The 15275-nt window shown below is 51.5% G+C and overlaps 1 protein-coding gene across 1 annotated transcript in view; it reads right to left on the bottom strand.

Annotated features, from left to right (window-relative positions):
• Positions 1–1767: 1767 nt before the first annotated feature.
• The window catches only part of NOS1 (nitric oxide synthase 1), an 86148-nt gene continuing 72640 nt past the window's right edge, over positions 1768–15275 (bottom strand). The window contains exons 21-28 of the mRNA XM_060029297.1: positions 13348–13541; positions 11917–12086; positions 9272–9482; positions 8307–8394; positions 6736–6857; positions 5283–5431; positions 3664–3858; positions 1768–1890 (exon numbers count right to left, since the gene is read on the bottom strand). Coding sequence (XP_059885280.1) covers positions 1768–1890; positions 3664–3858; positions 5283–5431; positions 6736–6857; positions 8307–8394; positions 9272–9482; positions 11917–12086; positions 13348–13541 — 1252 coding nt within the window. The remainder of the gene's footprint in view (positions 1891–3663; positions 3859–5282; positions 5432–6735; positions 6858–8306; positions 8395–9271; positions 9483–11916; positions 12087–13347; positions 13542–15275) is intronic.

Genomic DNA, 15275 nt, shown 5'->3' with positions numbered 1-15275 from the left:
GGTTTGCCCAGTCCATCAGATGGGTTCATTTCCCAGTAAGGGCTCCGCTAACTGGGGCCAGCATCTACATGCATCTAATTCAGTGATTTCCCCTTTCATTGGAGATTTCCCCCTTGATCATCACACCCCATCTCCGTGCCCTGACCCTATATAACCAGGACAGTTAGGATGCTTCCAAGCGTTTCAGGCGTGCCAGCGCAGACCCTTAATTATGGATGTGTGAGGCCCCAGTAGGGGCTGGGGCACATTTCTTGGCACTGAGGGTCTGCAGGCGACGTGCCTGCATGAGCAAGAGGACGGAGGGAGACCCAGACCCAACACACGCTCACACATACACAACCAGAACGTCATCATAGAAAAGGACAAGGGGCATTTGAACGGCTGAGGGACTAGCTCAAAAAACTCCTCCGTCTGGTCCCTGCAGCCTCTCCAGGGCAAACCCCAGAAAACACCCTAACACGAACCACAGCCATGTCCCAGTGGTTTCATGCAGCGGTGGTTTGCCCTTGTCAGAAAGAGAGAGAGAGGGAAACAGTTTTGTAAGAGCCACTGCGGACTATGAAGGCATTGCACTGCAGCAGGAAAACTCAAGGAGAAAACCCAAGAGGGCCAGGAAACCACTGAGAGGTGAGACAGGACAAGAGGCAGAGCGGGGGCCATGTGCGGGCCCCAAGGAAAGGTTCAGCAGTGTCCGTGCTTACGAAACCTGCAGCCATCCTGGCCGAGTGCAGTGGTGTGGTCACCCCGCCATCCACCTGGGCAAGAGGGTCCAGTTAGGAGCTGAAGACCCTGTAGGAGGAGAAGTGGGGAGGGAGTTAGTGCCAGAGGAGCAAAGGCTGCTCTGTTTCCTTACACAGACCCAGGGAAAAGCACCTGAGCTCTGGGCTTTGTCTCTTTCACTTCCTCGTCAGCCCCAGTGCCTTGGACAGGACCTGGCTCATCTTGAGTGAATGAATGAATGAATGAACAGATGAATGAACGCTTGCTCACCCACACAACAAACCAGGACGAGATGTGATCTTCGAGGCAATAATGTCAGCCTGCTGGACACCAAAGTATGTTTCTGAGACCACTGTGTTGTCGTAAGGGGAAAAAAAATGGGGATGCTTAAGGAATGGAGTGTGTGTGCCCTAGGCTACTGAAAACGAAGCAGCTGAATTCCCACCTAATTTAAGGGGCACACGGTGGTGGTTTCGAGGTGCTCTGTGGCAGAGAATGGGGGGAGTGAGATCACAATCAAGGGTGACATGTCACAGCATTAATGTAAGGTTAAAATAGTGAGACTCAGTCCCAGTTTTGTGGTACCTCAGACCATTTCCAGCAATTTCTAGAGGACAAGTGGAATTGTCAAATTAATAGCAATCGGATTTGTGTCAGTGAGAATGCTAGCGGCGCTCTGTGGGTGAGGGAGGTGGTGTAAATGCTAGGAACGGTGAATAGGAATACAAATTTTGCAGTGGTGAGAGCCATCACTCAACTGGGGGCACCCTGGCGGAAGTTAACATCCAAAGCTGGGGTCCCCACACTTGAGGGGAACTCAGAATCCCCTCCAGGGGTCATAAAAACACAAACCATTCGGTGCCCTGACCCCAGAGCTTCAGATTCATCAGGGCTGGGGCGGCCTGGGAATCTGCATTTCTAACACGTTCCCAGGAAGTGCTTATGCTGCTGGTCTGGGGACCCCACTGTGGGAAAGCCATGGTCAATGAAATCAGACATCCCTGCTTGTCAGGGCTCTGCCCACCCCGCCCATGGGGTGGAGACAGCTTACTCATCAGTGCCCTTTTTGCTCTCCTCAATGAAGGCAATGGATTCAGATCTAAGGCGGTTGGTCACTTCATATGTGCGCAGGGTGACCCCGAAAATATCCTCATGGTACCGGTTGTCATCCTAGGGGACAGAAACAACCAGGAAACAGACCTCAAATGCCAGCCAGGGGCAAGGAGAAGGGCAGACACGTTGATACCCTGGAATGGAATATTCCTAGAGAAGACGGTTCCTTAAGAAACGAGGTGTAGGGAGTTCCCTGGTGGTCCAGTGGTTAGGGCTCGGTGCTTTAACTGCCGTAGCCCTGGGTTCAATCCCTGGTTGGGGGACTAAGAGATCCTGCAAGCCCTGCGGCACGGCCAGAAAAAGAAAGAAAGAAAGAAAAAAGAAACGAGGTGTAACGCAGGGCCCCCAGAGACCCCTTTGGTCTCCAAGACTCTGTTTCAGCAAGACCCTCTGCCTTCTAGGGCGCAGGGCCTCTAAGCCCAGTTGGCAAAGAACCCTTTTGTTCCCATCCAGAACCATGCTGCTGCTTTGTGGATTCTCAGGATAGAAGAGCTGAGGGGGTCCAGTGGAAACTTCTCCATTTCCCCCTTTCCTCCCTCCTCCTTGTTCCTGCAAGTTCAGATCTGGGCATGGCTGGGTTCAGTGTAAACATCACAGCCTGTAGAGACCAGCAGAGATGGGAGAAAAGACAAAGTGCCCACTTAGCACTCAGGGAATACCACAGTTGGCAAAGTGGAGACTTCTCTGAACATAGGAGTTCTTCTGACGGCGAGCATCTTAGCTCAGCCTTTCCCAGAAACAGACAAACAAAAAAGACAACTCAAGAAACAGCACGAGTGAGGATGAACTTGTGGCATCCGGGAGTTTCTGGAGCCATTGGAGCTCCTGAGGCAGGACTGAGGGATGGGCATTAAGACTATCCCAGAGGGCAGTGTCGCTGAGCATTAAACAAGGGGAAAAGGCACCTCCCTGCTGAGGAGAGGCAGTGGTTGGGGAACACGCATGCAGAAGAGTTAAGTTCTGGCATCCTTGGTCCCAAAGGTTTTGAAGAAAGTTGCCCATCTGTAGAGTGGATTCATTTTAAGTTGGGGTGGTTTTCAACCTCATTCTGTAGAGTTTTGCAGAATCTATGAAAGCGTCTCTCAAGACTCATACCAAAGAGACAGAGTGGTGAGGGCTCTGCAGCTCTCCTTGGAGCTCTGGCGTTTCTACCAGAAAGTTGTTGTTGTTGTTTTTAACCTAGTAGGGTTTATTGTCAGAATTAGAGCAAGGGCTTCTTCTGCAAACATGTTTGATTGCTGCTCATTTAGGGAAGCAGGGAGAAGAATGGGATCACCCCTGGAGCTCTGCGGAGGCCTGGGACTCAGTTTATTCTATTTGGGGCAGTTGGCCACAGTTAGGACTTTGCTTACTGGGCTGCTACTAGCCTTTGTGCAACTTAGGAAAAGGCAACCCTCCTCCCAAGGTGCACTGCTTGGGAAGCCAAGCATGGGGTTGCTTTCATCCCCCACTTGCCCACCTTGGACAAACCTTTTTGTGCAGTGCCCAACCTGCACAACTGCACAGAGCAGTGCTGCAGTTTGTTTCTGGGGACGGGAAAAGTTGGGTTAGGATGGTTTCCATCTAGCTACCCAGTGGTCCACCCACTTGTTATTTTCACACATCATAGCTCCCTACCATATTTAATACACACACCTGCATGTCCCACCATCCTTCCTTCTCTCTCAACTATGGTTTGGGACCACCTGTATCCTCTACCCCCAGTCATAAATGGGAAAAAGCAGGAATGTCATCATGGGTCCCCTAGTCATTGAGACAGGAAGGGTGAGGAAGAGGAGACAGGAAGCTGGATGCCAGAAAAGGAATCCCAGGAGCTGGCCCATCACTCACCCTCAGCCTGCTGATGAACATGCCGGCGTCCTCCACCGAGAGCTTCCCCTGCTGGGTCATGATGCGCTGCATGGCTTTGAGGACATCAGCCGCCATGGTGACGTCCCCACAGACGTAAATGTGGCCCCCTTGCTCCTTCAGGGCTCGGTACACGGGTTCTGCCAGCTGCTCCTGTAGGATGTCCTGCACGTACTTCTGCAGGGAGAAGGGGGACCAGTGAGAAGGAGCTGGGCTGCAGGACAATCCTGTGTAGCTCCCTCCCGGGCCCCACTACCCCAGGAGCCGAGTCAGACACAGGGGCTCGTGTGCAGGTCTATGTTTTGTGCAGTGACGCAGGGCACTGGGAAGAGTGAAGCAGGAGAGGAGGGAAAGCCGATCTGAGGGTGTGACGAGCTGCTCCCCACTCTGGAGCTCACCTCTGCTGAGAACCCTCTTTGGAATCATGCAGCACGCCCCCCAGAGCCATCCCCTGGAGGGGCGTAGAGGGGGGCATCGTCTCCCCGCTCCTCTCTTCGATGGCCTGTGGTCACCCAGGGGGTGTTAACTCCCACACACTTCTAGGTGCGGGACTGGTACTGCAGGCATCCTATGCCGGGGTGCCAGAGAAGCCCCAGGACAGACAGCAAGAAATGGGGGTCAGGAAGGGGCTGTCAGGTTACACCTGGGCCAAGCCAGCTGCTGCAGGAATTGCTGGAATAACAGGGGGGCTAAGAGAATGTCAGGTGGACACAAGGAGTGTACAATGCAGCCTCCAGGGAATTTGGTTTGTCCAGGAAGCTTCCCCCCGGCGAGCCCGACATTCAGCTGGTACGTTCAGCAGCTGTACCTGCTACCGAAACGCTGATGAACTTCCATGCCAGAGGTCACGTAGCTGCTGCCCAGACCCTCTGAGTGCCCCCCTCCCTGCTATCCTGGCTCCTTTCCTGGGACACCCCTGGGGGTCCAGTTGAGAACCCCAAGATCCAGCAGGGGCATGCCCCAGTCCTGCGGCTGTGCCCATTCTGACTTGGAGTGCCTCTCATGGGCTGTTTAATTTTTTTTTTTTTTTTGGCTGCTCTACATGCCTTGTGGGATCTTAGTTCCCCGACCAGGGATTGAACCTGGGCCCTCGGCAATGGGAGTGCGGAGTCCTAAGCACTGAACCGCCAGGGAATTCCCTGTTTAATTTTTAAAATCCTTTCTATTGTGATAAAACACACATAACATAAAACAGATGCGTGTTTTCCAGCGTATAATACAGCGCAGGGGCACCAAGCACATCCACGGTGCCGTGCAACCATCCCCTCTACCTGGTTCCAGCACCTTTTCATCACCCCCAGAAGGAACCCCGTACCCTCCGCATCCCCCCTTCCCACAGCCCCTGGCAACCACGCCTCAGCTCTTCCGTCTCTATGGAGTTGGCTGTTGTGGCTATTTCATGGAAGTGGCATCATAGAACGTGGGCTGTTCAATATTTTAAGTCAAATGTTTAGGCTCCAGGCTTCCTGAAGTTCAGAGCAATGTCACGGAGGGGAATGCAGAAAGGGTGAGGGGTTTCTGGGAACGGGATTTGCATGGGTGGACGAGCGCGTGTGTGTGCTGGGCTGGGGTGGGGGGGCCATGAACAGGCTGGGGGTTACCTTTGGTTTGTCTGGCTCCCGGGAGTAGGCTGTGTACAGTTCTCTGAAGACCCCCTTGCTCTTGGCCTGTAGGGTCTCCTCCCTGTAGATGTGGTCTATCTTGGACTGCCGGCACCCGAAGACCAGGACCATGGGGCAGGGACTCATTCCTGGGGACCGGGAAGACCTCCTGTCACCGACAGCTCTGATGCCTGATTTCGGGGGTGGCTGGTGGTGCCAGGGGTGCTCAGAACCTTAGCACGTGCTACAGGGGTAGAGGTGCCCGGACCCTGGGGCAGGCGGTATAGGTACTCGCACACACACACACGCACATGCGCACACGCTGAGGGGAGTAGGTGAAGTGTGTTCAGACTTCAGCAGACCTCTCTTCTCTGGGTCTCAGTCTTTCCTCTGGGAAAGCCCCCACCACTGGGTACTGCTAAACCCCCAAGCTCTGAAACTAGACTGCCTGGATTCAGATTCCAGCTTCTGTGTGAAGCTGAGGAACTTACATAACTTCTATGTCTCCGTGTCCCCAAGTACAAAATGGAAATAATAATAGCGTCTAACCTCATAGGGTTATTGTAAGAAGAAAATGGAAAACATTAGACCTGTGCCTGGTACACAGTGAGTACAGTTGTCCCTCCGTATCCTAGGGCATCAGTTCCAGGACCCGCCCTGGATACCAAAATCCACTGATGCTCGAGTCCTCTATAGTTGGCCCCCTGTATCCGCGAGTCCTCTGTATCCAAGGTTCCACATCTGCGGATTCTCAACCAGCCTCGGATGGTGTAGTACTATACATATGTATTTAATGAAAAAAGCTTGCGTTTAAGTGGACCATGCAGTTCAAACCCATGTCGTTCAAGGGTCAACTGTACTTTGTAAATGTTAGCTATTCCACTAGAATGACAGTTCCACCGGAGCAAGTTTTTTTTTTAAATTGTTTCTCTGTCTTGTTCATTGCTGCGCCTCTAGTGCCTACAATAGTGTTTGGCATTCATGAGATGCTCAGTAAATCCCTGTTAAATGCATGTCAGAAATGTGGGTTTCTTCCTCTCTCTCCTCCCAAAGCTGATCTGTTATGTTTCTCACACAGCAAACCCTGCTCCTGAATGACAGTCTTTGGAACCATCCCGTGAACACACAGCCGTTGGATAAGGCTTAACGCTTACCCCTTCTAGGGCTGCTTACATTTTAAGATGGGGGTCTTATCTTAACAGTCCAAGAAATGTCTTCTGGGGATGGAATTCGGGCCTTGGAACAAGCTGTGTGGACGATTTGTTTGGACAGGTCCTTTGAATTACACTGTAAACTTCACCCATGGGTCTGGTCACTACTATGCTCCCCCTCCGTCCCCGGGTAGTGACACAAAGCAGAGAAAACATCACCACGCCTCCGGGATGCTGGGACACAGGCGGGCCTCCCCAGGTCCAGGGGGTAGCAACCGTGTGCCTGCTAGACCATGACTCACCTTTGTGCTGGATATCAAATTGCCGTTGCTGCCAGAAGCTTCGGAAAGGGGCAATGCCTGTGCCCGGGCCGACCAGGATACAGGGCACTTGGGGATTTCGGGGCAGGTGGAAGCTGGGCGCTCTGGACAAGGAAGAGAGAGTCAGACGCCTTGCTGAGCTCAAATCTGATCAAGAACTATTGGGTCTTAGGTAAACCAGATGGCCGTCTTGGGTAGAACTACAACGGGGCTTAAAGCTCTTCAGCTGGGGTCAGGCGGCCCTTATCAGGGTGGGAGGTCCCATTAATCTGGGTCCTCAGGGTCTGGCTATCACTCCATTTCCCAACTATCCCCATTGCTGAGCTAAGCCACAGAGGGTGTGGGGTTGATTTAACCCAGAGTCTCCCCGCCTCAGCACTCCTGACAGTGGGGGCAGCATACCTCTCGGGGATGAGGGCTGTCCTGTGCATTGCAGGATGCTGAGTAGTACCCAGGCCTCTATCTATTAGATGCCAGGAGCACCCTCCAGCTGTGACAACCAAAAATCTCCCCAGACATTGCCAAGGGCCCCTGGGGGGCAAAATCACCCCAGGTTGAGAACCACTGAATTAACCGTCCATGAGATCTTCCCAAATCAGGGAGTTGCAAACTTCAATGTACAAAAGAATCATGTGGGGACGTTCAAAGAGGGTCTGTGGTCACCCAGATCACCCAGATGTGCCCAGGTAGATTCCTGGGCAATGCGGTAAGTCTAGGCTCAGGACTCGGCATTTTTGAAGCACCCCACGGGATTCTGATGCTGATGGTACGTGGACCATATCATGACCATTCTACCCTTAACAGCTGAGAAAAATGGCTGGCCGAGCCCACCGTTTAGGTAGGGAAGTTATCAGTTGATAAAGAAGGTAACTACAGTGGGCCTAAGCTCAGACATATCCCTTATTTTTTTATTTTTATGTTTTTAAAGCTATATTATTTTATTTGATTGACTGATTGAGGTAGGAACACTTAACACATATTGACCAGGGGATTTTTACACAAACTAACACCTCTGGCCGTAATACGTCTCCGATTAAAAATGTGTTTAACGTGAAACCTATCCTCTTAACACACTTTAAAGAGCACAATACGGTATTGTTAGCTATGGGCAGAAATATCCTTTAAAACTGAGTTTGGAAGGGGAAGATGGTTGACAGGGAAGAGAATTAAATCTTCCTGGTCTCTAAGAAACTGGGAACACATGGGGTGGCCAGCAGACTGTGGATAGAAGTTTCACTAGTCTGCAAATTCCACGAAGGCTGAAACTGCATTTTGCCTGGTCGTCTACTGTAGCCCCATCTAGCACAGGACATGCACTTGATAAATATCTGATGCACTGACCTGAACTTGACTAGAGGACTTGCTTAGCTTCTGCTATGTTGCTCTGCCCCCACGATCCTGTTTCCTTAACAGCTTGGAGCGATGCTGAACGTTGATCTCAGTCCCATCGGACTCAGCCATCTCTCTAGAACCCTTCAGGCTGGTCCACCCGCCCCATCTCAGGACATGAGGATGCAGATCTGGGATGCTGCTTCTTTTCATGCGCCACTCACCCTCTCACGAAACAGGGTACCACTTCGTCAGCCTGGATCCGGTTGAGCCAGGAGGAGCACACGCCGTGGTGAATTGGTCCTTCTCCATCTAACAGGATAACCGAGGTGATCTGGCTGATTTACTGTCCCTCATGCTCCCCCCGGCCCCGGCTTCCCCCCATCCTCCAGTGCAGAGGGCTCACAGCCCCGACACCAAGTTTCTGCCTTGGAGTTCCCCGTGTAGATCCCTTCCTCTGACGGGGAAGAGGAAATGGTGAAGCTGGGGTGGGCTCATGGCCGTGAAACTGGTGGTTAGGGGTGGCTTGTATTCCAATCGTGCCCACTGAAAGGGCCTTGATCGATGTGCTCTCGGTGGCCTGTCAGGACCGCGGTCTCAGAGCTCTTTCAGGCACCATGCGTTTTTTGTTTGTTTCTTTGTTTGTGTGTTTTTTTGGCCACACTGCACAGCTTGCAGGATCTTAGTTCCCCAATCAGGTATTGAACCCGGGCCCCAGCAGTGAGAGCACCAAGTCCTAGCCACTGGACGGCCTGGGAATACCCAGGCACCGTGCATTTTAATTGCTATAACCAAGGAGGAAAACACGGGTGCAGAGGTCAGGTTATCCGGCTGACCTACAGCCAGCTGGACATCAGGCAGCAGAGGGCTCCCCCCTCGGAGGGAAGGGGTGGTGGTGGCTTGTTCTAGCTGCTGCGTTGGGGGTATGAGGGGAGGAAGGGAGTAGAAGGAGGTCTCAGGCTTTTGGAGAGCCTCCAGATGCACATCTCATTTCCTCCCTAATTCTGCACAGAGCTGGCTCTGCCTAAGGGGACGCTTTGCTGCTCTACTTCTTTTCCAAGTTTCCTGGTCTTGGGGGGTGGGTCACCTCCCCAGGATTTGGGACGTGGCAGAAGCTTAGGCAGGTGTGCAGACGCCCCTGGAGGGGGGGAAACGCAGACCCGGGGGCTCTCCCAGCGCCTCTGCCCACCTCGGGTGCGGTAGGAGACAACGGCCACGGTGAGGTGCACCTCGTCGGGGTACATGTCCGGGGAGGAGCTGATGGAATAGTAGCGAGGTTGCAGCAGCGACAGCTGGGTCAGGAGCAGGGTGGCGGGCATCTGGATGGATGGGAACTCCTCCAGCACCTCCACGATGTTCGGGTTCCTGCCCCATTTCCATTCCTCGTACTCCTGCAAACCCTGCACCAAGGAGAGGGGCAGAAAAGAACTCGCAGCCAGACCCTGGAGCAAACTTCCAAGGAACGCTTGAGGAGGTCCAGGGAAGAAGGCAAATTAACAAATAATAACAGTTAACTCGTGCCTAGGAATTTCTCTGGGCCAGGTTTTCATTTTTGCAAGGACCTTATAAATCTGATTGTTATCCCTATTTTATTGATGAGGAAACTGAGGGATATAGAGGTCCAATGGCTACAAGGTGGTGGCAGACTTCAGCCCGAAAACCAGATCTGGCTCACCACCTGCTCGTGCGGCCCGTGAGCTAAGAGTTGTTTTTACATGTTTAAATGGTTGGGGGTACGAGGGGGGCATCAAAACAACAATACTATTTCATGACCCGAGGCTATGACATGAAATTCAAATTTTGGTGTCCACAAATAAAGTTTGATTGGAACCCAGCCACGCCCACTCATTTAAGGATTGTCTATGCTGTCGTGCTACAATGGCAGAGTTGAATGGTTGCAACAGAGACACATAGAGCATGAGTCTAAAATATTTACTACCTGGCCTTCTACAGAAAAAGTTTGCCGACCCCTGTTCTAGGCAGTCTGGCTCCAGAATCTGTGGTCCTAATATTAGACTCTCCTGCCATTTGCGAAGGTCAAGAGAAATGCCCTGTGGAGGGAGTCATGACTTGCAGGCGTGTGATTTGTGGGTCTGCAAGGCTGGAGGTGTATCCTCGGAGTGTATGGGTCACACTCAAGATGGTAAAAGACAGCCCCGAAGGAACAGGTTGGGGTGTGGAGGACCATGTTCAGGGGCATGTTGACAGCAAAGCCCAGGTGTTACTAGGGAGCACAGGAACTCTCTGGGGCTCTGGAGTTATTTTTCCTACATCTTAGAAGCTGCCCTTAGCTTATAGGAGGCTCAGATTTTAAGGAGGGGTAAAGCCTATTACCAGTGCATTGTATAACCAAGCTTTTCCCCATGTTCCTAAAACCCATCCTTGCTCTACTGATAGGGTATGGCATTCTGGAGAATGTGCTTTCCAGACCCCCAGCCTCATTGACTTGGAGCTGCTGGGGCTCAATTGACCAAAAGCCCCAGCAGCTGCTCACTGAAACTGACATCCCCTGAAAACTGACATGGATCTGATCCTACACGCTTCCATTCAAACTTTCTGTCCTCTCCTTCACTTGGGGTCAGGCTTGTTTTGAGGTCTGATGGTTCTCTCAGTCTTATCTGACTCTGTTTCCATTTTCTCTCACTCAGGTGTTTCCCCTAATAAAAAAATCCCCGCTCTTTTAATGGAGTTTGCGCTTTTTGGAAGAAGCGGATTAACACACACAGCTACATCAAATTTTACTCTAAATAATCCTGTGCAAAGAGCGCAAGCTCTGTTCCCTCTTCAGATTATCCCCCTTCCGTTACTTAACATTTTAAATCAAAGTTATGTGTGTACAGAGTTTAAAAAGTTAAATAACTCTTCAAAACTTACGATTAAAGATAATGCTCTCCAACTCCCTAGAGGTAACCACGTACAGTTCTTTTAAGTGTTTTTTTCTGGTGCTTATTTTCATATTTCTAAGTAAGATGCACTCCCTGAATTAAAAACAGCACTTCCTGTGCCACCATTTGATGCCCTCTCCTGCACAGCAGAAGAAAGCGAAACCATCATTTTCTGGTGGCTTGCTTACTGGGGAGGAGCCCCACTGGGAGAAATCTGAGTGGTCCTCCCAGCTAGGATTTTTTTTTTTTTTTTTTTTTGCGGTACGCGGGCCTCTCACTGTTGTGGCCTCTCCCGTTGTGGAGCACAGGCTCCGGACGTGCAGGCTCAGCGGCCATGGCTCACGGACCCAGCCGCTCCACGGCATGTGGGATCCTCCTGGACCGGGGCACGAACCCGTGTCCCCTGCATCGGCAGGCGGACTCTCAACCACTGCACCACCAGGGAAGCCCCCCAGCTAGGATTGTTTTTGCAGCTTTGTGTCTAAGCGAGGGCGGTAGAAGCTGTGCTTTTGGGTTTACCTTACCATCAGAGGTCTCTTCTATCTTGAAGTCATACCTATAGCTCTTCAGCACTGAAAAAGCTGATTTTTAAAACGGGGCACTGGGGGATTCTCTCAAGTTCTTTTTCTTCTAAGCATGGGCTCTGATGGAACTAATGGAGGCTCAAGGGTTCCAAAGGCAGGAGGAAAAAGAGTTAGAACAGCAATTTCGACTGTAGCCAGAGAACTCTGAGATTCAACGGGGTCGCTCTCTCGTTCTGTTAGACCTTAGTTAGAAGGAAGGGAGATGGGCAAGATTAGCCAAAATGGACTAGCCAGTGTGGTGACCTGCAAACTAGACTATGGCAGCCCTCGCTCAAGACTGCCATCTGCTGGACAACTGTTGCAATAACTATACAATTCTCCAACGAGGAGGAGGTAAGGTTGTATGTATGTGGCCAGGGACCCACCTTGCTGAGGACCAGCAGACGCTGCTTCTCTTTCTCACTGGTGGCCAGAGAGGCAAACTGCTGCAGCTGCAGTGGCGTTGGAGGCGTGGTGATATCCAAGTAGTACTTGAAGGCCTGGAAGATGGTGCAGGGTGGGAGGCGATGCTCATCGGTCCAGTTACTGATAACCCCTGTGGAGGCACAGAGAAGGTGAGAGACGGGTCGGGGAGGAGAGTCTGGGCTCCGAGGGCTTAGGTCCAAGTTAGGGAGGCCAGACCTGCTTCTGGGACTGAGGATGGGGTCTGGAGAGCCGGACTGCCCCAGAGCCAAGTAACCCCTCGGCTGTCCACCTCCCATGTCCCTCATCTATACCCAGGGTCCTGGGGACCCTGTGATCACCTCCTGTATGCAAGGAGCTTGTCCAAAATCAATCGATATTATTAACTCATTTAATCCTCATCACAATCCTATGTGGTGGGTGCTATTATTATCTCCAGTTTGCAGTTGAGACAAATGGAAGCACAGAAAGGTTAAGGAATTTGCCCAAGGTCACACAGCACAAATGCATAAAGTCAGACAGTATTGCTCCAGACCATGTTTTAACTACTATGCAATACTGCTTCTATTTACTTTACTCCAGTACAGCCCCTACACACAAGCCTCTACTTCAAGATAAAAAGTACTGTTCCAACATGGAGAAAGAACTGTCTGGGTTGGATTTATTAAGAGAAGGTATGTCTCTCTAAAGTGGTACCTTCCTAAGGGATTTTCAATAAGGCTTTGGCTACAAACTGTTTTCACATTCTGCCCTGACTTTGTGTCCTAGCTCCCTGGCAGAGGGGATGTGTCACTGTAGCCCGGGCTACCATGTATGGTCACTGCAGTTCCTTGTACCTGAGTTCTGAGCTCACCTGCGGCTACTGAGATGAAGCACGGAGACCCATTTACCTTGGAAAGTTATTTAATAGGAATGTCAAGGATGGTCCCTGAAACAGGTTGGGACTTGATCTAATTTGGTCAGAAATATGGTTCAATCCCAACGGACCACTGAGCTTTATAGGGTGCCTTTGGATCCTAAGAGGAGGCATGGGCGGACTCCAGTTGCTCTTTACTTGGTGGCAGTGAGGCAGGGGTGATGAAGGAAGTTAGACGAGTAGCCTCTGCTAAGATCAGTGTCTAGCTGATGAAGGAAGGTAGAAGCCCCTTTGGCTCGAAGATGAACCATCAGCGTCCTAGCTTCATGGACATTCATTTGCTTAGCCAGTTGGGCCAAGGTTATTTAACCATGAGAAAGGAGGAGTCTTCAGTCTCGTAAGCTGGGGGTGACAGAGACCCACTCTCCTACCTGGAATGGTGATTGAGAAGACAAGTCTCCTCTTCCCCAGATACCCACTGCCTTTGGGACTCCCTGGAGAAGGGAAGCACCCTTGGGTGTAGCCCAGCCATAGTTACCCAAAGCCGTGTTTCGCTCCTCTAGCAGCTCCACCTTCACCAGCTGGTTGACCGGGGGTGCGTCCTCCAGCCGCTCGATCAGGGCATTCACGAGGTCCTCGTGGTTGCCGGGGAAGACGCCCAGGTGGTCCCCAGGCTGGTACTGCAGCTCCTGATTCCCGTTGGTGTGGAGACGCACGAAGATGGTTGATCGGCTGGAGGGTAGAGCAGGGGAACAGTGGGATGAGGGCCACCAGCTTCTGCCCACCTCCTCGGCTCCTTTGTCTGTCCTTGCGGCTGCAACTCCCCTCCTTCCATTCTCTTTGGGGCTCAGGCCAATCAGACTCCTGGCCCCATCACTGCACGCCGCGGCTTTCAGCAAGGTCACCCACGGGCTCCTCGTGGCAGATCCGAGCGCCAGCTCCCAGCGCTCACTGTGGTCATATCCGACCAGCACTGGACGCAGCTGCCCACTTCCTCCTCCTCAATACCCTTCTCTTGAGCATCCCAGGCTCTCCTGATCTTCTCTCTGGCTGCTCCTCTTCAGTCTCCTTTGCCAGTTCCTCCTCATCTCCCCTAACTGGAGCACCCCAGGGTTCAGTTCCCAGACATCTTTGCTTTCCTGGCTCCCTGCCCCTGCTTTTCTTTCCTCCATAGCACTTACCATCAACTGACCTCCAGCAGAGTTTACTCCTTTACATGCTTTGTGGTCTGTCCCCCCTGCCTGCCCCCTGGCCCCCGGGACAATGTAAACTCTAGAGGGCAAGGAATTTGTTTTTTTTCCACTGTTCTATTCTGGCACCTAGGACAGTGCATGGCACATAGTAGGTGTTCAAAAAACATTTGTTGTTTGTAGGAACCTCAGACCCTCAGGATTAACCAGCTACTGGAATAGGCTCTGTTCTCCGTACCAATCAGAGTTCTGCCAGGAACCACTAGCCCATTGGAGCCACAGGCAATGATGTCCCCATTCTGTGAAATTCCATCTCTCCCAGAAATCCCAAGCTCCACCCGCTTTTGCAACCAGCGTCCTCATCTTGTCATGGAAAAGGGAAAAGAACTTGGCCTTAAACTCAGGTTCTCGTTGTGCACAAATCCCATGGTATTATAAAATTTACGGAACTAAGGAGAAAACCCAGAGAGAAACTCGTTGATGCCTGCCAGGTCATGCCGTTTCTTTTGATTTTGGGATTTCAAGTGCAGGAGCTCTGTGCTAAGAATGAATTCTCAGACTAGGATTATTCTGGTCCTCTTTAAAGTTTTAGTACAGATATACCACATTTTTATACCTGAAAACTCTGGGATGGATGACCGCGCTTTGGTAAATCAAATCGTTTTTGTATTCTTTGAGTTACATTCGCATTTTCAGATCCTCTGTTTTCTTCCTTGCCAACTGGTTTTTGGTTGACAGAGACACTTGATATTCAACGTGAAGTTTCTACATTCTCCGCGGTATGTAAATCAGCACTTGAATAGACCAATGGGACTCGCTATTTAAAGGAGTTTTTGGCACAGCCAAGGGCCCTTTTGTGCTGCAAATAGCCGCCATTATTAAAAATAGTTGTGCTGGCATATTTTGCATGGCACCCCTGTCCTTAGTATGGGGGGGGGGGAACTTGGTAACTGAAATTGTGAATGATGGTGGTGGGGTGTGGGGTACCACTCTCCTTCCCCGGGGAAGATTTTGTTCTCTCTGGGGCACTGATCTTACCCATTAAATGCGCTTGCGCGACTGATTCTGTTCTGAGCTCATACCAATTTTTTGGTTCCTGGAGAGCAAGGCACCCATCATCACGCCCTGCCAGCTCCAGGAAGGGGATCGGCAGAGGCTGACAACCAGCAGAGGGCGCTGTGGGGTTGCTAATTTGGGAGCCTCCGGCGCCTACCAGGGGAAGCCTTTGAAAGGCCCACAGATCAGTTCCTACTTTCTCCCAGATCATCATGATTTC

This window comes from Delphinus delphis, chromosome 13, assembly GCF_949987515.2.
Source record: "Delphinus delphis chromosome 13, mDelDel1.2, whole genome shotgun sequence".
Lineage (NCBI taxonomy): Eukaryota > Metazoa > Chordata > Mammalia > Artiodactyla > Delphinidae > Delphinus > Delphinus delphis.
The sequence above is the reverse complement of the archived record's forward strand: the minus strand, read 5'-3'. Positions and strand labels throughout refer to the sequence as shown.